The sequence below is a fragment of the Saccoglossus kowalevskii genome, chromosome 9, assembly GCF_978046115.1.
Source record: "Saccoglossus kowalevskii chromosome 9, keSacKowa6.1, whole genome shotgun sequence".
In the NCBI taxonomy this organism is placed as follows: Eukaryota; Metazoa; Hemichordata; class Enteropneusta; family Harrimaniidae; genus Saccoglossus; species Saccoglossus kowalevskii.
Window position 1 is genome coordinate 1,184,362 of NC_140649.1, and position 25,483 is coordinate 1,209,844.

Here is a 25,483-nt window from a genome sequence, read left to right on the forward strand (position 1 = left end):
ACACTGTCACTTCTAGTCCATATGGAATCCCTCTCGTTCACTGTCAGGTACATTGTCACTACTAGTCCGTATGGAATCCCTCCCGTCTGCTGTGGAGTACATTGTCACTACTAGTCCCTATGGAATCTCTCCCGTCTACTGTCAAGTACATTGTCACTACTAGTCCCTACGGAATCCCTCTAGTCAACTGTAAGGAACATTGTCACTACTAGTCCCTATGGAATCTCTATAGTCCACTGTAAGGGACATTGTCACTACTAGTACCTATGGAATTTCTCCCGTCTACTCTTAAGTACATTGTCACTACTAGTCCCTATGGAATCCCTCTAGTCCACTGTAAGAAACATTGTCACTACTATTCCCTACGGAATCCCTCTCGTTCACTCTCAGGTACATTGTCACTACTAGTCCCTATGGAATCTCTCCCGTCTACTGTCAAGTACATTGTCACTACTAGTCCCTACGGAATCCCTCTAGTCAACTGTAAGGAACATTGTCACTACTAGTCCCTATGGAATCTCTATAGTCCACTGTAAGGGACATTGTCACTACTAGTACCTATGGAATTTCTCCCGTCTACTCTCAAGTACATTGTCACTACTAGTCCCTACGGAATCCCTCTAGTCCACTGTAAGGAACATTGTCACTGCTAGTCCCTATGGAATCCCTCTAGTCCACTGTAACGAACATTGTCACTACTAGTCCCTACGGAATCCCTCTCGTTCACTCTCAGGTACATTGTCACTACTAGTCCCTATGGAATCCCTCCTGTCTACTGTCAGATACATTGTCACTACTAGTCCCTATGGAATACCTCTAGTCCACTGTCAGGTGCATTGTCACTGCTAGTCCATATGAAATCCCTCCCGTCTGCTGTGAAATACATTGTCAGGATTAGTCCCTATGGAATTCCTCCAGTTTACTGTCAAGTACACTGTCACTTCTAGTCCCTAAGGAATCCCTCTAGTCCACTGTAACGAACATTGTCACTACTAGTCCCTACGGAATCCCTCTCGTTCACTCTCAGGTACATTGTCACTACTAGTCCCTATGGAATCCCTCCCGTCTACTGCCAAGTACATTGTCACTACTAGTCCCTACAGAATCCCTCTAGTCCACTGTAAGGAACATTGTCACTACTAGTCCGTATGGAATCCCTCCCATCTGATGTGAAGTACATTCTCACGACTAGTCCCTATGGAATCCCTCCAGTCTACTGTCAAGTACATTGTCACTACTAGTCCCTACGGAATCCCTCTAGTCCACTGTAAGGAACATTGTCAATACTAGTCCCTATGGAATCTCTCTAGTCCACTGTAAGGGACATTGTCACTACTAGTCCTTATGGAAAACCTCTCGTCTACTGTCAGGTACATTGTCACTACTAGTCCCTATGGAATCTCTATAGTCCACTGTAAGGGACATTGTCACTACTAGTACCTATGGAATTTCTCCCGTCTACTCTTAAGTACATTGTCACTACTAGTCCCTATGGAATCCCTCTAGTCCACTGTAAGAAACATTGTCACTACTATTCCCTACGGAATCCCTCTCGTTCACTCTCAGGTACATTGTCACTACTAGTCCCTATGGAATCTCTCCCGTCTACTGTCAAGTACATTGTCACTACTAGTCTCTATGGAATCCCTCCTGTCTACTGTCAAGTACATTGTCACTACTAGTCCCTATGGAATCCCTCTCGTCTACTCCCAGGTACACTGTCACTACTAGTCCCTGTGGAATCTCTCTCGTTCACTGTCAAGTACATTGTCACTACTAGTCCCTATGGAATCCCTCCCATCTACTATCAAGTACATTGTCACTACTAGTGTCTATGGAATCCCTCCTGTCTACTGTCGAGTACATTGTCACTACTAGTCCCTATGGAATCTCTCCCCTCTACTGTCACGTACATTGTCACTACTAGTCCCTACGGAATCCCTCTAGTCCACTGTAAGGGACATTGTCACTACTAGTCCTTATGGAAAACCTCTCGTCTACTGTCAGGTACATAGTCACTACTAGTCCCAACGGAATCCCTCTAGTCCGCTGTCAGGTACATTGTCACTGCTAGTCCGTATGGAATCCCTCCCGTCTACTGTCAAGTACATTGTCACTACTAGTCCATATGGAATCCCTCTCGTCTACTGCCAGGTACACTGTCGCTACTAATCCCTAAGGACTCCCTCTCGTTCACTCTTAGGTACATTGTCACTACTAGTCCCTATGGAATCCCTCCCGTCTACTGTCAAGTACATTGTCACTACTAGTCTCTATGGAATCCCTCCTGTCTACTGTCAAGTTCATTGTCACTACTAGTCCCTATGGAATCCCTCTCGTCTACTCCCAGGTACACTGTCACTACTAGTCCCTGTGGAATCCCTCTCGTTCACTGTCAAGTACATTGTCACTACTAGTCCATAGGGAATTCCTCTCGTCTACTGCCAGGTACACTGTCACTACTAATCCTAATGGACTCCCTCTCGTTCACTCTCAGGTACCTTGTCACTACTAGTCAATATGGAATCCCTCCCGTCTACTATCAAGTACATTGTCACTACTAGTCTCTATGGAATCCCTCCTGTCTACTGTCGAGTACATTGTCACTACTAGTCCCTATGGAATCTCTCCCCTCTACTGTCAAGTACATTGTCACTACTAGTCCCTACGGAATCCCTCTAGTCCACTGTAAGGAACATTGTCACTACTAGTCCCTATGGAATCTCTCTAGTCCACTGTAAGGGACATTGTCACTACTAGTCCCTATGGAATTTCTCCCGTCTACCGTCAGGTACCCTGACACTACTAGTCCCTATGGAATTCCTCTCGTCCACTGTCAGACACATTGTCCCTACAAGTCTCTATGGAATACCTCTAGTCCACTGTCAGGTACATTGTCACTACTAGTCCGTATGGAATCTTTCCCGTCTGCTGTGAAGTACATTGTCACGACTAGTCCCTATGGAATCCCTCCAGACTACTGTGAAATACATTCTCACTACTAGTCCCTATGCATTTCCTCTCGTGTACTGCCAGGTACACTGTCACTACTAGTCCCTATGGAATCCCTCTCGTTCACTGTCAGGTACACTGTCACTACTAGTCCCTATGGAATCCCTCTAGACCACTTTTAGGTACATTGTCACTAATAGTCGCTACGGAATCCCTCTAGTCCACTGTCAGGTACATTGTCACGACTAGTCCCTATGGAATCCCTCCAGTCTACTGTCAAGTACACTGTCACTACTAGTCCTTATGGAATCCCTCTCGTCTTCTGCCAGGTACACTGTCACTACTAGTCCCTATGGACTCTCTCTCGTTCACTCTCATTTACATTGTCACTACTCTTCCCTATGGAATCCCTCCCGTCTACTGTCAAGTACATTGTCACTATTAGTCTCTATGGAATCCCTCCCGTCTACTGTCAAGTACATTGTCACTACTAGGCCCTGTTGAATCCTTCTCATAAACCGTCAGGTACACTGACAGTACTAGTCCCTATGCAATCTCTCTCGTCTACTATCAAGTACATTGTCACTACCAGTCCCTACGGAATCTCTCTAGTCCACTGTAAGGTACATTGTCACTACTAGTCCCTATGGAATCCCTCTAGTCCACTGTAAGGAACATTGTCACTATTAGTCTCTATGGAATCCCTCCCGTCTACTGTCAAGTACATTGTCACTACTAGGCCCTGTTGAATCCTTCTCATAAACCGTCAGGTACACTGACAGTACTAGTCCCTATGCAATCTCTCTCGTCTACTATCAAGTACATTGTCACTACCAGTCCCTACGGAATCTCTCTAGTCCACTGTAAGGTACATTGTCACTACTAGTCCCTATGGAATCCCTCTAGTCCACTGTAAGGAACATTGTCACTACGAGTCCATATGGAATCCCTCCCATCTACTATCAAATACACTGTCACTACTAGTCCTTATGGAAACCCTCTCGTCTACTGTCAGGTACATTGTCACTACTAGTCCCTATGGAATACCTCTAGTCCGCTGTCAGGTACATTGTCACTGCTAGTCCGAATGGAATCCCTCCCGTCTGCTGTCAAATACATTGTCATGACTAGTCCCTATGGAATCCCTCCAGTCTACTGTCAAGTACATTGTCACTACTAGTCCCTATGGAATCCCTCTCGTCTACTGCCAGGTACACTGTCACTTCTAGTCCCTATGGAATCCCTCTCGTTCACTGTCAGGTACATTGTCACTACTAGTCCCTACGGAATCCCTCTCGTTCACTGTCAGATACACTGTCACTACTACTCCCTATGGAATCCATCTAGTCCTCTGTCAGGTACATTGTCACTACTAGTCCGTATGGAATCCCTCCCGTCTGATGTGAAGTACATTGTCACGACTAGTCAATATGGAATCCCTCCAGTTTACTGTCAAGTGCATTGTCACTACTAGTCCATATGGAATCCCTCTCGTCTACTGCCAGGTACACTGTCGCTACTAATCCCTAAGGACTTCCTCTCGTTCACTCTCAGGTACATTGTCACTACTAGTCCCTATGGAATCCCTCCCGTCTACTGTCAAGTACATTGTCACTACTAATCTCTATGGAATCCCTCCTGTCTACTGTCAAGTATATTGTCACTACTAGTCCCTATGGAATCCCTCTCGTCTACTGCCAGGTACACTGTCGCTACTAATCCCTAAGGACTCCCTCTCGTTCACTCTCAGGTACATTGTCACTACTAGTCCCTATGGAATCCCTCCCGTCTACTGTCAAGTACATTGTCACTACTAATCTCTATGGAATCCCTCCTGTCTACTGTCAAGTATATTGTCACTACTAGTCCCTATGGAATCCCTCTCGTCTACTGCCAGGTACACTGTCACTACAAGTCCCTATGGAATCCCTCTCGTTCACTCTCAGGTACATTGTCACTACTAGTCTTTATGGAATCCTTCCAGTCTACTGTCAAGTACATTGTCACTACTAGTCCCTATGGAATCTCTCCCGTCCACTGTAAGGGACATTGTCACTACTAGTCCCTATGGAATTTCTCCCATCTACCGTCAGGTACACTGACACTACTAGTCCCTATGGAATCCCGCTCGTTCACTTTCAGACACATTGTCACTACAAGTCCCTATGGAATACCTCTAGTCCACTGTCAGGTACATTGTCACTACTAGTCCGTATGGAATCCTTCCCGTCTGCTGTGAAGTACATTGTCACGACTAGTCCCTATGGAATCCCTCCAGTCTACTGTGAAGTACATTGTCACTACTAGTCCCTATGCAATTCCTCTCGTGTACTGCCAGGTACACTGTCACTACTAGTCCCTATGGAATCCCTCTCGTTCACTGTCAGGTACATTGTCCCTACTAGTCCCTATGGAATCCCTCTAGTCCTCTGTCAGGTACATTGTCACTACTAGTCCGTATGGAATCCCTCCCATCTGATGTGAAGTACATTGTCACGACTAGTCCCTATGGAATCCCTCCAGTCTACTGTCAAGTACATTGTCACTACTAGTCCATATGGAATCCCTCCTGTCTACTGTCAAGTACATTGTCACTACTGGTCCCTATGGAATCCTCGTCTACTGTCGAGTACATTGTCACTACTAGTCCCTATGGAATCTCTCCCGTCTACTGTCAAGTACATTGTCACTACTAGTCCCTACGGAATCCCTCTAGTCCACTGTAAGGAACATTGTCACTACTAGTCCCTATGGAATCTCTCTGGACCACTGTAAGGGACATTGTCACTACTAGTCCCTATGGAATTTCTCCCGTCTACCGTCAGGTCCACTGACACTACAAGTCCCTATGGAATACCGCTAGTCCACTGTCAGGTACATTGTCACTACTAGTATGTATGGAATCCTTCCCGTCTGCTGTGAAGTACATTGTCACGACTAGTCCCGATGGAATCCCACCAGTCTACTGTGAAGTACATTGTCACTACTAGTCCCTATGCAATTCCTCTCGTGTACTGCCATGTACACTGTCACTACTAGTCCCTATGGAATCCCTCTCGTACACTGTCAGATACACTGTCACTACTAGTCCCTATGGAATCCCTCTAGACCACTTTTAGGTACATTGTCACTAATAGTCGCTACGGAATCCCTCTAGTCCACTGTCAGGTACATTGTCACGACTAGTCCCTATGGAATCCCTCCAGTCTACTGTCAAGTACACTGTCACTACTAGTCCTTATGGAATCCCTCTCGTCTACTGCCAGGTACACTGTCACTACTAGTCCCTATAGACTCCCTCTCGTTCACTCTCATTTACATTGTCACTACTCTTCCCTATGGAATTCCTCTCGTCTACTGCCAGGTACACTGTCACTACTAGTCCCTATGGAATCCCTCTCGTCTACTGCCAGGTACACTGTCACTTCTAGTCCATATGGAATCCCTCTCGTTCACTGTCAGGTACATTGTCACTACTAGTCCGTATGGAATCCCTCCCGTCTGCTGTGGAGTACATTGTCACTACTAGTCCCTATGGAATCTCTCCCGTCTACTGTCAAGTACATTGTCACTACTAGTCCCTACGGAATCCCTCTAGTCAACTGTAAGGAACATTGTCACTACTAGTCCCTATGGAATCTCTATAGTCCACTGTAAGGGACATTGTCACTACTAGTACCTATGGAATTTCTCCCGTCTACTCTTAAGTACATTGTCACTACTAGTCCCTATGGAATCCCTCTAGTCCACTGTAAGAAACATTGTCACTACTATTCCCTACGGAATCCCTCTCGTTCACTCTCAGGTACATTGTCACTACTAGTCCCTATGGAATCTCTCCCGTCTACTGTCAAGTACATTGTCACTACTAGTCCCTACGGAATCCCTCTAGTCAACTGTAAGGAACATTGTCACTACTAGTCCCTATGGAATCTCTATAGTCCACTGTAAGGGACATTGTCACTACTAGTACCTATGGAATTTCTCCCGTCTACTCTCAAGTACATTGTCACTACTAGTCCCTACGGAATCCCTCTAGTCCACTGTAAGGAACATTGTCACTGCTAGTCCCTATGGAATCCCTCTAGTCCACTGTAACGAACATTGTCACTACTAGTCCCTACGGAATCCCTCTCGTTCACTCTCAGGTACATTGTCACTACTAGTCCCTATGGAATCCCTCCTGTCTACTGTCAGATACATTGTCACTACTAGTCCCTATGGAATACCTCTAGTCCACTGTCAGGTGCATTGTCACTGCTAGTCCATATGAAATCCCTCCCGTCTGCTGTGAAATACATTGTCAGGATTAGTCCCTATGGAATTCCTCCAGTCTACTGTCAAGTACACTGTCACTTCTAGTCCCTAGGGAATCCCTCTAGTCCACTGTAACGAACATTGTCACTACTAGTCCCTACGGAATCCCTCTCGTTCACTCTCAGGTACATTGTCACTACTAGTCCCTATGGAATCCCTCCCGTCTACTGCCAAGTACATTGTCACTACTAGTCCCTACAGAATCCCTCTAGTCCACTGTAAGGAACATTGTCACTACTAGTCCGTATGGAATCCCTCCCATCTGATGTGAAGTACATTCTCACGACTAGTCCCTATGGAATCCCTCCAGTCTACTGTCAAGTACATTGTCACTACTAGTCCCTACGGAATCCCTCTAGTCCACTGTAAGGAACATTGTCAATACTAGTCCCTATGGAATCTCTCTAGTCCACTGTAAGGGACATTGTCACTACTAGTCCTTATGGAAAACCTCTCGTCTACTGTCAGGTACATTGTCACTACTAGTCCCAACGGAATCCCTCTAGTCCGCTGTCAGGTACATTGTCACTGCTAGTCCGTATGGAATCCCTCCCGTCTACTGTCAAGTACATTGTCACTACTAGTCCATATGGAATCCCTCTCGTCTACTGCCAGGTACACTGTCGCTACTAATCCCTAAGGACTCCCTCTCGTTCACTCTTAGGTACATTGTCACTACTAGTCCCTATGGAATCCCTCCCGTCTACTGTCAAGTACATTGTCACTACTAGTCTCTATGGAATCCCTCCTGTCTACTGTCAAGTACATTGTCACTACTAGTCCCTATGGAATCCCTCTCGTCTACTCCCAGGTACACTGTCACTACTAGTCCCTGTGGAATCTCTCTCGTTCACTGTCAAGTACATTGTCACTACTAGTCCCTATGGAATCCCTCCCATCTACTATCAAGTACATTGTCACTACTAGTGTCTATGGAATCCCTCCTGTCTACTGTCGAGTACATTGTCACTACTAGTCCCTATGGAATCTCTCCCCTCTACTGTCACGTACATTGTCACTACTAGTCCCTACGGAATCCCTCTAGTCCACTGTAAGGGACATTGTCACTACTAGTCCTTATGGAAAACCTCTCGTCTACTGTCAGGTACATTGTCACTACTAGTCCCAACGGAATCCCTCTAGTCCGCTGTAAGATACATTGTCACTGCTAGTCCGTATGGAATCCCTCCCGTCTACTGTCAAGTACATTGTCACTACTAGTCCATATGGAATCCCTCTCGTCTACTGCCAGGTACACTGTCGCTACTAATCCCTAAGGACTCCCTCTCGTTCACTCTTAGGTACATTGTCACTACTAGTCCCTATGGAATCCCTCCCGTCTACTGTCAAGTACATTGTCACTACTAGTCTCTATGGAATCCCTCCTGTCTACTGTCAAGTTCATTGTCACTACTAGTCCCTATGGAATCCCTCTCGTCTACTCCCAGGTACACTGTCACTACTAGTCCCTGTGGAATCCCTCTCGTTCACTGTCAAGTACATTGTCACTACTAGTCCATAGGGAATTCCTCTCGTCTACTGCCAGGTACACTGTCACTACTAATCCTAATGGACTCCCTCTCGTTCACTCTCAGGTACCTTGTCACTACTAGTCAATATGGAATCCCTCCCGTCTACTATCAAGTACATTGTCACTACTAGTCTCTATGGAATCCCTCCTGTCTACTGTCGAGTACATTGTCACTACTAGTCCCTATGGAATCTCTCCCCTCTACTGTCAAGTACATTGTCACTACTAGTCCCTACGGAATCCCTCTAGTCCACTGTAAGGAACATTGTCACTACTAGTCCCTATGGAATCTCTCTAGTCCACTGTAAGGGACATTGTCACTACTAGTCCCTATGGAATTTCTCCCGTCTACCGTCAGGTACCCTGACACTACTAGTCCCTATGGAATTCCTCTCGTCCACTGTCAGACACATTGTCCCTACAAGTCTCTATGGAATACCTCTAGTCCACTGTCAGGTACATTGTCACTACTAGTCCGTATGGAATCTTTCCCGTCTGCTGTGAAGTACATTGTCACGACTAGTCCCTATGGAATCCCTCCAGACTACTGTGAAATACATTCTCACTACTAGTCCCTATGCATTTCCTCTCGTGTACTGCCAGGTACACTGTCACTACTAGTCCCTATGGAATCCCTCTCGTTCACTGTCAGGTACACTGTCACTACTAGTCCCTATGGAATCCCTCTAGACCACTTTTAGGTACATTGTCACTAATAGTCGCTACGGAATCCCTCTAGTCCACTGTCAGGTACATTGTCACGACTAGTCCCTATGGAATCCCTCCAGTCTACTGTCAAGTACACTGTCACTACTAGTCCTTATGGAATCCCTCTCGTCTTCTGCCAGGTACACTGTCACTACTAGTCCCTATGGACTCTCTCTCGTTCACTCTCATTTACATTGTCACTACTCTTCCCTATGGAATCCCTCCCGTCTACTGTCAAGTACATTGTCACTATTAGTCTCTATGGAATCCCTCCCGTCTACTGTCAAGTACATTGTCACTACTAGGCCCTGTTGAATCCTTCTCATAAACCGTCAGGTACACTGACAGTACTAGTCCCTATGCAATCTCTCTCGTCTACTATCAAGTACATTGTCACTACCAGTCCCTACGGAATCTCTCTAGTCCACTGTAAGGTACATTGTCACTACTAGTCCCTATGGAATCCCTCTAGTCCACTGTAAGGAACATTGTCACTATTAGTCTCTATGGAATCCCTCCCGTCTACTGTCAAGTACATTGTCACTACTAGGCCCTGTTGAATCCTTCTCATAAACCGTCAGGTACACTGACAGTACTAGTCCCTATGCAATCTCTCTCGTCTACTATCAAGTACATTGTCACTACCAGTCCCTACGGAATCTCTCTAGTCCACTGTAAGGTACATTGTCACTACTAGTCCCTATGGAATCCCTCTAGTCCACTGTAAGGAACATTGTCACTACGAGTCCATATGGAATCCCTCCCATCTACTATCAAATACACTGTCACTACTAGTCCTTATGGAAACCCTCTCGTCTACTGTCAGGTACATTGTCACTACTAGTCCCTATGGAATACCTCTAGTCCGCTGTCAGGTACATTGTCACTGCTAGTCCGAATGGAATCCCTCCCGTCTGCTGTCAAATACATTGTCATGACTAGTCCCTATGGAATCCCTCCAGTCTACTGTCAAGTACATTGTCACTACTAGTCCCTATGGAATCCCTCTCGTCTACTGCCAGGTACACTGTCACTTCTAGTCCCTATGGAATCCCTCTCGTTCACTGTCAGGTACATTGTCACTACTAGTCCCTACGGAATCCCTCTCGTTCACTGTCAGATACACTGTCACTACTACTCCCTATGGAATCCATCTAGTCCTCTGTCAGGTACATTGTCACTACTAGTCCGTATGGAATCCCTCCCGTCTGATGTGAAGTACATTGTCACGACTAGTCAATATGGAATCCCTCCAGTTTACTGTCAAGTGCATTGTCACTACTAGTCCATATGGAATCCCTCTCGTCTACTGCCAGGTACACTGTCGCTACTAATCCCTAAGGACTTCCTCTCGTTCACTCTCAGGTACATTGTCACTACTAGTCCCTATGGAATCCCTCCCGTCTACTGTCAAGTACATTGTCACTACTAATCTCTATGGAATCCCTCCTGTCTACTGTCAAGTATATTGTCACTACTAGTCCCTATGGAATCCCTCTCGTCTACTGCCAGGTACACTGTCGCTACTAATCCCTAAGGACTCCCTCTCGTTCACTCTCAGGTACATTGTCACTACTAGTCCCTATGGAATCCCTCCCGTCTACTGTCAAGTACATTGTCACTACTAATCTCTATGGAATCCCTCCTGTCTACTGTCAAGTATATTGTCACTACTAGTCCCTATGGAATCCCTCTCGTCTACTGCCAGGTACACTGTCACTACAAGTCCCTATGGAATCCCTCTCGTTCACTCTCAGGTACATTGTCACTACTAGTCTTTATGGAATCCTTCCAGTCTACTGTCAAGTACATTGTCACTACTAGTCCCTATGGAATCTCTCCCGTCCACTGTAAGGGACATTGTCACTACTAGTCCCTATGGAATTTCTCCCATCTACCGTCAGGTACACTGACACTACTAGTCCCTATGGAATCCCGCTCGTTCACTTTCAGACACATTGTCACTACAAGTCCCTATGGAATACCTCTAGTCCACTGTCAGGTACATTGTCACTACTAGTCCGTATGGAATCCTTCCCGTCTGCTGTGAAGTACATTGTCACGACTAGTCCCTATGGAATCCCTCCAGTCTACTGTGAAGTACATTGTCACTACTAGTCCCTATGCAATTCCTCTCGTGTACTGCCAGGTACACTGTCACTACTAGTCCCTATGGAATCCCTCTCGTTCACTGTCAGGTACATTGTCACTACTAGTCCCTATGGAATCCCTCTCGTACACTGTCAGGTACACTGTCACTACTAGTCCCTATGGACTCCCTCTCGTTCACTCTCATTTACATTGTCACTACTCTTCCCTATGGAATCCCTCCCGTCTACTGTCAAGTACATTGTCACTGTTAGTCTCTATGGAATCCCTCCCGTCTACTGTCAAGTACATTGTCACTACTAGGCCCTGTTGAATCCTTCTCATAAACCGTCAGGTACACTGACAGTACTAGACCCTATGCAATCTCTCTCGTCTACTATCAAGTACATTGTCACTTCTATTCCCTACGGAATCCCTCCCTTCTACTGTCAGGTACATTGTAACTACTAGTCCCTATGGAATCCCTCCAGTCTACTGTCAAGTACATTGTCACTACTAGTCCCTATGGAATCCCTCTCGTCTACTGCCAGGCACACTGTCACTTCTAGTCCCTATGGAATCCCTCTCGTTCACTGTCAGGTACATTGTCACTACTAGTCCCTACGGAATCCCTCTCGTTCACTGTCAGATACACTGTCACTACTACTCCCTATGGAATCCATCTAGTCCTCTGTCAGGTACATTGTCACTACTAGTCCGTATGGAATCCCTCCCGTCTGATGTGAAGTACATTGTCACGACTAGTCAATATGGAATCCCTCCAGTTTACTGTCAAGTGCATTGTCACTATTAGTCCCTATGGAATCCCTCTCGTCTACTGCCAGGTACACTGTCGCTACTAATCCCTAAGGACTCCCTCTCGTTCACTCTCAGGTACATTGTCACTACTAGTCCCTATGGAATCCCTCCCGTCTACTGTCAAGTACATTGTCACTACTAATCTCTATGGAATCCCTCCTGTCCACTGTCAGGTACATTGTCACTACTATTCCCTATGGAATCCCTCTCGTCTACTGCCAGGTACACTGTCGCTACTAATCCCTAAGGACTCCCTCTCGTTCACTCTCAGGTACATTGTCACTACTAGTCCCTATGGAATCCCTCCCGTCTACTGTCAAGTACATTGTCACTACTAATCTCTATGGAATCCCTCCTGTCTACTGTCAAGTATATTGTCACTACTAGTCCCTATGGAATCCCTCTCGTCTACTGCCAGGTACACTGTCACTACTAGTCCCTATGGAATCCCTCTCGTTCACTCTCAGGTACATTGTCACTACTAGTCTTTATGGAATCCTTCCAGTCTACTGTCAAGTACATTGTCACTACTAGTCCCTATGGAATCTCTCCCGTCCACTGTAAGGGACATTGTCACTACTAGTCCCTATGGAATTTCTCCCATCTACCGTCAGGTACACTGACACTACTAGTCCCTATGGAATCCCGCTCGTTCACTTTCAGACACATTGTCACTACAAGTCCCTATGGAATACCTCTAGTCCACTGTCAGGTACATTGTCACTACTAGTCCGTATGGAATCCTTCCCGTCTGCTGTGAAGTACATTGTCACGACTAGTCCCTATGGAATCCCTCCAGTCTACTGTGAAGTACATTGTCACTACTAGTCCCTATGCAATTCCTCTCGTGTACTGCCAGGTACACTGTCACTACTAGTCCCTATGGAATCCCTCTCGTTCACTGTCAGGTACATTGTCCCTACTAGTCCCTATGGAATCCCTCTCGTACACTGTCAGGTACACTGTCACTACTAGTCCCTATGGACTCCCTCTCGTTCACTCTCATTTACATTGTCACTACTCTTCCCTATGGAATCCCTCCCGTCTACTGTCAAGTACATTGTCACTGTTAGTCTCTATGGAATCCCTCCCGTCTACTGTCAAGTACATTGTCACTACTAGGCCCTGTTGAATCCTTCTCATAAACCGTCAGGTACACTGACAGTACTAGACCCTATGCAATCTCTCTCGTCTACTATCAAGTACATTGTCACTTCTATTCCCTACGGAATCCCTCCCTTCTACTGTCAGGTACATTGTAACTACTAGTCCCTATGGAATCCCTCTAGTCCACTGTAAGGGACATTGTCACTACTAAACCCTATGGAATCCCTCCCTTCTACTGTCAGGTACATTGTCACTACTAGTCCCTATGGAATCCCTCTAGTTCACTTTCATGTACATTGTCACTTCTATTCCCTACGGAATCCCTCCCGTCTACTGTCAGGTACATTGTCGCTACTAGTCCCTATGGAATCCCTCTAGTCCACTGTAAGGGACATTGTCACTACTAATCCCTATGGAATCCCTCCCTTCTACTGTCAGGTACATTGTCGCTACTAGTCCCTATGGAATCCCTCTAGTCCACTGTAAGGGACATTGTCACTACTAATCCCTATGGAATCCCTCCCTTCTACTGTCAGGTACATTGTCGCTACTAGTCCCTATGGAATCCCTCTAGTCCACTTTCATGTACATTGTCGCTACTAGTCCTTATGGAATCCCTCTAGTCCACTGTCAGGTACATTGTCACTACTAGTCCTTGTGGAATCCCTCCCTTCTACTGTCAGGTACATTGTCACTTCTCGTTCCTGTGGAATCCCTCCCGTCCACTGTCACGTACATTGTCACTACTAGTCCCTATGGAATCCCTCTCGTCCACTGTTTCATTGATTGCCACTCATTTTTGTTACCTCTACTGTCATATCGCAATCTGTTTGCCTATTCTCAACAATCATAATTTGAAAGGGTGTCAGTTAAACGGAATACATTACTGACTGCTTATATTGTTCTTGTGTACATATACCTTTCTGTTAACTGCAAGCAACTTAGACAAACTTAATGGAGTTCATGGAAAGACAGACTTTACAGTGAGAAAAGGGGTTATGACAGTGTGACAATGCCGCCTGGGGCATCGCTTTGGTATTGTTGTGGTTTGGAAAGTAAATGTTCACGATTGAATGCTCAAAGAAATGAGCAAGGAATGTTATTTGAACTAATCCGTGCAGGGTTAGCTATTGCCGTCGGCTGTCAGCAAAACACCCTTATATAAGAAAACAAGGCCTTTATTGTAAGTATGGTGTCCATTACTATTCTTGGATTTCGATACTTCACTCCGTTGCTGCTGGCCTTGTCCCCAAGGATGATGTCAGATTTTTTTATTATGGGAACTCTGGCGTGCTATCCGCCGTGGTTGTACTGGAATATTCTATAGAATTTGACAAAACTGAAATTCATGATATTTAACATTACTAGGAGTTCCACGTCTTTACGCAGTTTGCGAAGCAGGGGTAACAAGAAAATCACCCGGTGGGGAAGTCTTTTTTTGTAAACTGAATGATGACAGTCAAAAGTTTGTATTTCCTCGTCGGTGTACCAATATGAACTTGTAATCATTATTTGTATTATTCTCATTTTGTTGTCTTGGCAACACATTTTACACATATTCATTGACATGGTGATTTGTGGTTAGTGAGCCAATCTCTGGCGGTTAGCAGTCGTTCGGTGTGTTAACATTGCAACTCAACTGAAAATGTTTAAAAAAAACTGAAATTAAAAGAAAAAGTAGTTTAATGATCTACAATGAATGTCACGACATGGAACATGTGCATGGGCGTGTTATCAAAGACTTATCCAAATACTATCGCCTATCGATGCCATATTGATTTATACAAAACGCTTGGACTAAGGTGAAGGTAAACATAATAATTGTCAGACCTTACTGACAGGTGTGAAGACGTCCAACGTTCAAGTTGAAATTCAACACCATTATCGTATGATGTGTTTGTATTTTGTTTATAGTTATGATAATCTAAAACCACAATTGGAGATTAATAGCCAGAATCAATCAATCAACCGACTCTATTATCGGAATCAATTAATAATACAAATCTGTTCGTTGTGAATAGTGGCGGTGGCACGGAGGGGCAGAGGGGCAAAATTTGACCCTCAAAATGCAGGAAATAACGTTTCAGAGGGTCTAGATTTTGTAAGGGGAAGCATGCCCTCAGACACTCAAGCCTCGGCGCGAGGTTGGTGAGCAGATCTCGCCTTCCATGTAACATTTCGTGCCGCTGCCTCTGGTGAATGGTCAACTATACTTCTAGCATTTAAAAGCAAAGTTTGAGATTTCATTAAGTGGTAGTGTAGTAATGGTCAACCATAGCCTGACAACAACCAACTGAAGACTTGAATTTTGGGTCAAGTGCGTCAAGTATCTTATTATTGATTGAACAATTGATTGTGAATTCATTTTATACGTATCTTGCCCGAATACCTGTGGCGACCAGAAGTCAGTGAACAATTTGTATTACCTTTCCCTAGGTATAAGATCAATAGACGCGATCAGTGGCATGATCCAAGGGGTGGAGTTACACGACTCTCGTATCGTCAAGTTTACGATTGACAGTGACAAACAATCAACTTTTAAACAGTGGTGGTAATACAACGTTATCGTCCTTTGTGAGTAAACTATGAACCCTCAGCCTCATCCCGATTGGTTCATGAGATGTGATCGATGACGTCATTAAAAGGTACAAAACTCCGAGCACAGCACACATGCCATTACTTTGTCCCGTGTTAACTCACACTTGACATCGTCATAGGTGCTGTTCGTATTTCAATACATGCGTGCAATATTTGCTAATACATGTCATTGCCTTACAGACTTTTCTCCATCATGAAGTATAGTATATTTTGTGTTGCTGTTATATTTTTTCTAGCACAACATTTGTCATTTACATGCGAGTCGGCTTTAATCCCAAGTAAGGAAATCGCAGATCGCAACACGGAAGAATCCGACCTAACTTTACAACAATTGCTGGTGCTCGAGAAATTTCGCAACGATAGCATTACAGAGGGCGGCGAACCTGTATTAGTACGTGAAGGAAATATCGGCGACATCCTTGCTGACTTAGAGGCACTTCCACCACATTTCACTCCTGGAATTGATGGCCAGTTACCCATCTCCGCAGATGAAATTCACAAGTCAAAATTACCAGACAAACTCGGTGCTGGCGGTGATTCTGAAGACATCATAGACACTATAGTGGAAGGAAAAAGCGGTGGTCCCGGTAAGAGCTCGGTCGGTAGTGACCAGCCTTGCACGGAATGCAAATCAACCATGCAGAAGCAGTTGATTATCAAGGAAGGTGGCGAACAGTTACTGGATCAATTGCGACTCGAACATATCAAACAACTCATTCTCAGCAAGCTTCGCCTTTCCGAACCGCCTAAGCTGCAAAAGACGTCCCTACCGGAACCACTGTCGAGTGGTAGACTACTGACCCAGGAAGACTACGACGAAGAAGGCGCTGTGAATATCGATGATTTTTATGGAAAAACAACCCAAGTAATTGTTTTTGCTGAAAAAAGTGAGTCCCGCTTCATTTGTACCTATTAGTACCAATTGTTATACACAGAAATGTAATATCCGTATTCATTTAGTAATAGAAAAGTAAAAAGAAATGTTGCGAATTATTTTAATTAATACAGCCATGGATCGATAGGAACAACTCCGACCCAATGTCACTCATGTCACCCATCAGAGCTGAACTTTGCATACGAACAATCGATTTCCGTATAAATAAGTACGATTGTAAACTGTAATTATCCTTTTTGTGGCAAGGTCCAGAAGAATCGTTGTTTTTCGACCTTCAATCTAGGTCTAGGTATTCTTGTATAATTGGGGCCAACACTGCTTATTGGCAGCTTTTTCTAAGACATGCTGCTGTCAAGGGATGTGTAATTACGTTTAAAGCAGACACACTGCCAAGCGTTCATATTTAATGGCACCACTGTTTTACTCGATACGTTGGTGTAAATTAAATGACATTGCGTACTTGCGGATAGCCAAATATTTCCGGCCTATAGAATCATACCTGGTATATAATATATCACTATAATATATACTTTTTTATTGTGTTGAGTTAACCTATGCATTCCAATTCGATGTCAGTGAATCAAAGTTCAAGTGTCCCCGAGTTGTCGAAGCTGACACAACTATTAGATATATTACATATGAGATCGAAAAATAATTCTCGTTTGCCTGTTTGCGTTTTATCCGATACCTTTCCTTCCAGCGGAAAGCCTTGCCCGTCATCAACAGGTGTGCAATATGACGTGAACGGATTTGGAGATTTGTCAATTTGTATCTACATTGTTGTGGTCATACTGATTTATAGATCTATTGGGTACATGATATGCGGTTGGCATCGCTTCTAAAAGAGCGTTTAGCGGTGGGTCTTTTGAGAAACCGGGTTGAGAAGAATGGTTGAGAACAAACATTTTGGTGCAGCCCTTATAATTATTTCGCCATTTGTTTTTGTTTTTCTATTACAGGCAACGTCGCATGCCACTCCAAGTCACCCGAAGGTTGCTTCGAATTCAAATTGACGCCGGAAATATTCACAAGTGCCGTCAACTCGGCTCAGCTGTGGGTGTACAAACTGCCGGCTGAAACCAACGACACTCCCGATCCATACATCGTAATATCAAAGTTGGCAAGCCCTAATACACTCACGACAAAAGAGGTGGCGAGACGACAGACCTCTGTCGCGGGAGGATGGCTCGATTTTAACGTAAAACACGCCGTGCGAAAATGGCAGATCCACGGTAACGCCGAACATGCACTCATTGCCCGATGCGAGAACTGTCCGGTTGAAAAGGGCAAACTCTCTCCTATAGCGACTGACGAAGATAGGCGGCCTTTTATAGTGATCAACACCAGTGAGCGACACCCCCGTCGAAAGCGTAGTTTTGATTGTACAGAGTCCATCTCTATATGTTGTAGAAAGTCGTTCTATGTCTCATTTGAAGACATCCACTGGAACGATTGGATTATCGAACCAAGTGGTTTCTATGCCAACCACTGTAATGGATCATGTGAAGGTAACACTCTACCACGATATCAACACACCACAATGATGCAGCGAGTGAGCCGACTGTATAGCCGACACAACTCACAACGACCCAGTGATCTCACCCCGTGTTGTACCCCTACAGCAATGTCTGGCATTACGTTGCTCTACTACAATAGCACTGGCTATATTATTAAGAAAAACTTGCCGAATATGAGTGTTGAGTCGTGTGGTTGTTCTTGAGACCTTGGCAGAACAGTGAATACCATAATTGTTTATAACATGAAATATCGTTTTTTGTACTTGTGACTCATTTTTTCACGTGCCAGAAAACGCTAGAAAAAAGTTTTTTTTTCACGTGGGTTCATTGTTCTCGTCGAATATTAGCGGTTTTCGAGGACGTTTTATGATGACGTATAGCACACCTTAGTTGTCAACTCGAAACAACCACTACTTTAACGTTTTATGATGACGTATAGCACACCTTAGTTGTCAATTCGAAATAACCACTACTTTAACGTTTTATGATGACGTATTGCACACCTTAGTTGTCAACTCGAGACAACCACTACTTTGACATCGTTTTAAGATGACGTATTACACACCTTAGTTGTCAACTCGAGACAACCACTACTTTAACGTTTTATGATGACGTATTGCACACCTTAGTTGTCAACTCGAGACAACCACTACTTTAACGTCGTTTTATGATGTCGTATTGCACACCTTAGTTGTCAACTCGAGACAACCACCACAGAGGCGGCAGCAGTCTTTTTTGACTGTGGGGCGAAGATTTTAGGTGAATGTCAACAAATCGAGCGATCATTTTGGGGGGCTCCGGTGCATGTTCCCCCCGGGAAAATTTTGAAATCTAGACCCTCTGAAACGCTGTTTCCCGCATTTTGGGGAGCAAATTTTGTTGGTATATTTCTCTTATGTTTTAGTGGCAAATATAGATGAGTGTTTCACCTTATTTTATCGTGGGGGCAACGCCCCCCACGACCTATTTTTCGTGGAGGCGACTGCTCCCACGATGCCGCCGCCACTTACTACTTTAACGTTTTATGATGACGTATTACACACCTAAGTTGTGAACCCGAGGCAACCACTTTGTTAACATCGTTTGATGATGACGTATCAACCTTAGTTGTCAACTCGAGACAACCACTACTTTAACATCGTGTCCTCGTGTTTCAAGCTAAAGAGTTAATTGATGGTTATTCAGTGTGTCGTCGTCATTTAAAAAAATACATTATATGAGTACATTTTTATACCCTGATTAATGTACAATATGGACGAGTAATGTAACTTTTAATATTGATTATGAACACGATGAAATAATGACAATCGTTATTTTAGTACGTACAACAACAATCACTGCACGTGCGTATTAGTGTGTTGTTTTTTTCAATTTCAATGTTCTACAAACTCAACATATTTAGTTTATGATAAATCCGATTTGATATCGAACAACAATATTGCAAAAAAGATGCTTTCGTCCATATTATATATATTGGACATTTTTTTTACTTGTGCTTGTAATGAATTGTCTGCTTGATGTCATGTGGTTTTTTATTTGAATATATATTTTTGTCTTTTGCATGATTGTTAATGATGGTTGTGTGTCGATGATGTGCAACTCATAGCATGTTAAATTGAATACAGAGGCTGATGTAAATTGTAAATTGCAGCCTGAATAAATTAAATAGTATAGTACAACACAAAATGATTTGAAGAGAAACATGATAGAGCAACACTGTTACTTCTACCAACACCTTCTTTTTTGTATTTATTTATTATTTGGGGGGGGTAAAGTGGATTTTTCTTTATTTCAACGAAGTTCATTGAAGTCTCAATTATATTAGAAAGTTACAAAAATTGTTCACTGAATCCAAAATAAAATCTAATATTCACTGAAAAGCAAACCACTGTTTGAAATTGCCTCCATGTTTTTAAGTGCGGCCCTATAGTGTACCACGTGTACCAATTTCGCAACTCCACTTGTTTACATGGAGTGTAAAGACAAACGATGGCGGGTTGTCTGCACTTCTAGACATATATAAATATAAATGATCCTATGATCCTATAAATAAAACTGAGATGTACGAATTTGACATTTTTAAGAAATATGTAATATTTGGCATCAATAATTATGTAATATTTAAAATGAAATATTTCTCATGAATGTAATTTTCATCACTGTTATTGTAACGTCAGCGAAGAGCAACAGCGCCCTCACAGCCAATGTCTCTGTCTCGGTTATAAGAACTTGTTCATTTTTGCTCACCTCAACCATTTGTTAAATAAACATATACAATATGCTGGTATTTTGCATAATTAAGTTGTAATACGTTTGCCTTGTGTTATTATTTCCATTTTTATTATATTCCTGCTATCTATCCAGTATTATCTGCTATATAGAGGATTATGAACATCTAGTCACACTGATTACCATCTGTTGCAACATGTTTTTCTGTTGTTATTTTTGTCTTTCCAGTGAAAACCGAACATGTTTCATACTGTGTGTTCCCGCATCGTGTCATTAGCATAACAATTAATCTGATCTGACTATAGTTGCACAACCAGTGTGTAGCTATTGTCTTGTCTGCGTTTGGTTCGCTTCATTCCCAACATCTATTTCTTTCGTCTTGTTAGATATGATCCTGACTTTACCACAAATTAACATGGTTTTACCAATTTAACAATTGACTGTACAAACAGGTGCAAATACGACCGTGCTGTATTTAGCTATTGTGCTATTGTGTGTGTGTGTGTGTGTGTGTGTGTGTGTGTGTGTGTGTGTGTGTGTGTGTGTGTGTGTGTGTGTGTGTGTGTGTGTGTGTGTGTGTGTGTGTGTGTGTGTTATTCAAGGAAGTTATTATTATGGGTAATTTAATCTAGATACTAGTATTACATCGAAATTATTTCAAATGCAAAGTATGAATCCTGAGTAGACTCATGTTACTGGGCAATTTAGTACTTTAACATGGACAGGAGACTTTTTACAATAGCTTATTTACTCGACTTGAAATAAGCCTCTGACTATTTGTTATTGAAGAAATTGATTAGTGTTGATGTTTTGGGACATAATGGTTCATGTCTTGCATATTTAATAGAAAAAAATGTGCTTCAATCAATGGTTCTATTTTTGATATAGTTGTAGTTAGTTACATGTAGTGTTCCTCTGGACTTCATTTTAGGCTAATTATTGTTTGTTCTGTATATAAATAATTTACCTGATTGTATTAATCATCGTAGATAGTAATTTATGCAGATGATATCTGCAATGTAGTTAACTAATAATAATTTTGATTTGACTAGTATTTCTAATCGGCTTATTTGTAATAAATTAAACCTAAATACGGAAAAACATAATCGATGTTATTTGGCACATCACAATTCATTAAGTGTAAATGACACTGTTCTTCAACAGGTGAACAGTGGTCATGGAAACAACATATTATGAACTTTCTTGTAAGGTTTCAAGCGTATTTGTGTGATATCACGCCTGTCATTTTTAAAAATAGACTTGATCCTGCCTTATTTCCATTATTTTTGGTAAAATTGTGGTCAAACGCTTCACAACAAACTTTTATTACAAAATGGGGCAAAAGGAATCAGTTGATTTTGTGTTAAAAATACGATTGAAGAAATTGTCAGTGAGAGAACAATTTGATGTTTGTTGATTTCTACATAAGTGTTTATATGATATGGACCTTTACATGTTACTATTAAGTATACCGAAACATAGGTACAGTACGAGGTTATCAATTAATAATTGGCATTGTTTCATAATAGTTTAGAGGCAGGTAATCGCACTTTGACGTTTGTATGTGCTGAAATTAAATGTATTGATGCAGGTTTGTGGGCACTCGGGAGTGATTTTTTTTTTATTTGTTTTTTATTATCCAAACAGTCTTGGCTATATACTGTTGAAATTTTGTAGAATTGTGAATAGTGGAACATACTCAAAAAACGATTTTAAAATATAGATAATAGGTGCAAACATTCTCTCTTTTGAATGCTTAGCAAGATTTAGCAAGGCTGTACATAAATAATAAAAAAAAACATGGCGAAAAAAAGAAATGACGGGATCTCCATATTATGCACTATATTTAACTTTTAACAAAACGATAATAAATTTAAATTTGAAACTATTACAGCCATTTTAATTATGAGCATTAGCAAACTTTTTACTGAGTGAATTGTTATGCAAATTAGCAATTATCTCAGCTTCTTTTTAGTGCACATCCCAGAACTTTAAAAAAATAGCTCCTAGACCCTTTGACCTTTTGTTTTGAATGTTCACAAATGATTGACAATGTGTTTATCTTCAAAACACCGTCGGGGAATTGTTTTTGGTTGAACAGTGTTACAACAATCGTACAGACAACTAGCCTGGGTGTTAATTTATGCATAAACTTGAAGTAGTGAAATTTGAGCTGCTGTCCTGCAAAATTGACAACTGGTAGACAGTTTTCAAGACAGCACTTTCTTCATAGTAAACAGATGTACCCATAAACTAATTCTGACAGGAAACAGAAGCATGGTTTAGAAGATAATTTGTTCTAAATCACTTTTGACCAAAAAAGCACATTTTTGTGCACATTTCAAACTACAGTGTTCATAAAAGAAAAATACTAACAAAATTTTAAAATTCATACAATAAGCTTTCCGAAAATATATATAGTTTTGTGGACAAGGGAGGTCATCTTGGTTTAATAATTAACTAATTAAAATACCTGTCAGGTAAACTGCATCTTTATCTTTAATAAGCAAATGTACATAAAATATGGGCAATGTCACAACATTTCACGTGGAATATTGGAACATGCATTGTTTATAGACTACATGGATTATCTAAATATGATGTATAAATATGGTCAAAAAATAAATAAATTAGTGGAATTGTGAAATATAACCTATAATCTAATATAACCTCAGTGTCGTTCTAGTATATACATATGTTGTTTCTATGGATATCTAGGGGTAGCTAAAGTATCCAAGTTTGTCACATGAATACTAATGCATTGGATAACGATAACAAATTCTCATAAGATGCTAGTATTTTATTAATTATATCTTCTAAACTACTGTGGACGACTCTTCTCCTCTTCTCTATCTGAGTAACATATCAACCAAGGGGACCGGGTCTCGCTCACTTCATAACAAACCACTGTACGGTAAAGTAATTGTCAATCCCTCCCTACCAGTGCTCATTCTCATCAACCGTGATGGTATGCTGTTTTGGCCGCATGTATTAAACCAGAGTACCCTTGGATTTACAATTCATCTCGACCTTTATATTTTGATGATGTGCATCAACCATACAAGTAATAGGATGATCATAAGTACATTATCGATTATAAATCTCAAATTATTGAAAAGAAAATTAATATTATCAATACCTCTGTTTTTAAAGGAAATCGAGTTCATCTACATAATAAAAATATGTCATGTAATAAATCATGTAAATCGACTTTGAATGAATAAGCTTCTATATTAGAGAAAGGCCAGTGGTTGAATTTCTAGATCGTGTTTGGATTCGTAACGTATTCCATAGAGCGTAATGCAAGGTATACAAGGCGTTCCTATATTAGCTGGTGAGAATGAACACTAAAGAGACCGTGACCAAATCAGACGAGATGTACAATTTGTTGAATTACTTTTGAACACAAATATTTATAATACATTTTGAAGTATAAATATAGATATTCACAAGTGACATTGACATTATTTGTTATTATTAATCATGTGATGTTGTTGGACCTGTTTGATATATACACAACTGTATGGTGAGTGTTCACACCCACACCGTGACGGCGCAAGGCAGGGCCCGGCCTTGAAAATTGTCACAAAACAGATGATGAAATAAACAATTTCGGAAAAGAAAAATGGAGAGGAGATAAACCCTACTCAGACAGCGGCAGGAAAAAATTTTAGGACATGGTAAAGAGAAGCAAATAATATAGAAATGAACTGCGCTCTTTTGTTAAAGTCTTCGAAACACCGAGTCAGACGTACATACTAGTATGTATTGTAAATACATTTACTCTTATATATGTACTGTCATGTTGTGTTTAATTCGTTGCTTGTTTTTATTAATTTAACCCTTGCTATGTGAATCCCTGGTTGAAGACACAAAGCTCGACATCGTCGGTTCATTTCAAGTTCATATGTTTGACAAATAATATATGTTCGTGTTTGTTAAGAACACCAATGTCAACGTCACAAACATTTTTTTACCCAAATGATTTATTTTATCGTAGGGTTCCGTGTATGTGTACGCACCGATAACAATTCATTGCAAAGCAAACACTTGTTTAATGTAACTATGGAAACACAATTAGGTAAAACTTAATTTACCTCAAAAATGTACTTAACAAAATAAAATAAAATAAAATAAAATAAAATTACAAGCATGATAATTAATATACAATTTTAAACACAAAAACACGTACATCGGCGCTAATTCGTTCGATACTAGGCCAACATATAGTTATCACATAAGCCCGCCCCCACGAAATTTAATCGTCGGTTACATTTCTTGTATTTTCACGAAAGCTGTGTGAAATAATAGAGACATTGTACGTTAAACGCGTCAGTCCAGTTTCTTGAGGAATTGATTATTCCTAGAGACAAATTAAGATTCTGAAATTAAAAAAAATGGAGAAAACAAAGTTTTAATTTGATCGGTTCGCGTTGAGTTCATATGTCTAAAAATGATATATGTTGCGGGAACTAGGTTGGCATTTTATCGATTTGTAACAGCACAGACATGAAGTTCAGTCATATTTTGTTTATATTATAATGATTTATTACGCCCCAGGAGTTCATGTACAAGGGTATTTCGTTAACAAAGCAAACACTTGGTTTTAACTCGTGGCAAGTAAGTACGCCATACACGTCAGCAACACTTCACGGTCAAATTATCATCTCGAGTGATTTGAACTCTAAAATTAGCTACACAATTAGCTAAACAATAGCTACA

The 25,483-nt window shown here is 41.9% G+C and overlaps 1 protein-coding gene across 1 annotated transcript; it reads left to right on the forward strand.

The window, feature by feature from the left end:
• Positions 1-16,217: 16,217 nt before the first annotated feature.
• LOC100313544 (activin-like protein) lies at positions 16,218-20,840 on the forward strand. Its single transcript, NM_001168024.1, is given in 2 exon segments — positions 16,218-17,007; positions 17,975-20,840. Coding segments are annotated over 2 exon segments (1,485 nt in total). The 5' UTR covers positions 16,218-16,283; the 3' UTR covers positions 18,736-20,840.
• The last annotated feature ends 4,643 nt before the right edge of the window (positions 20,841-25,483 follow it).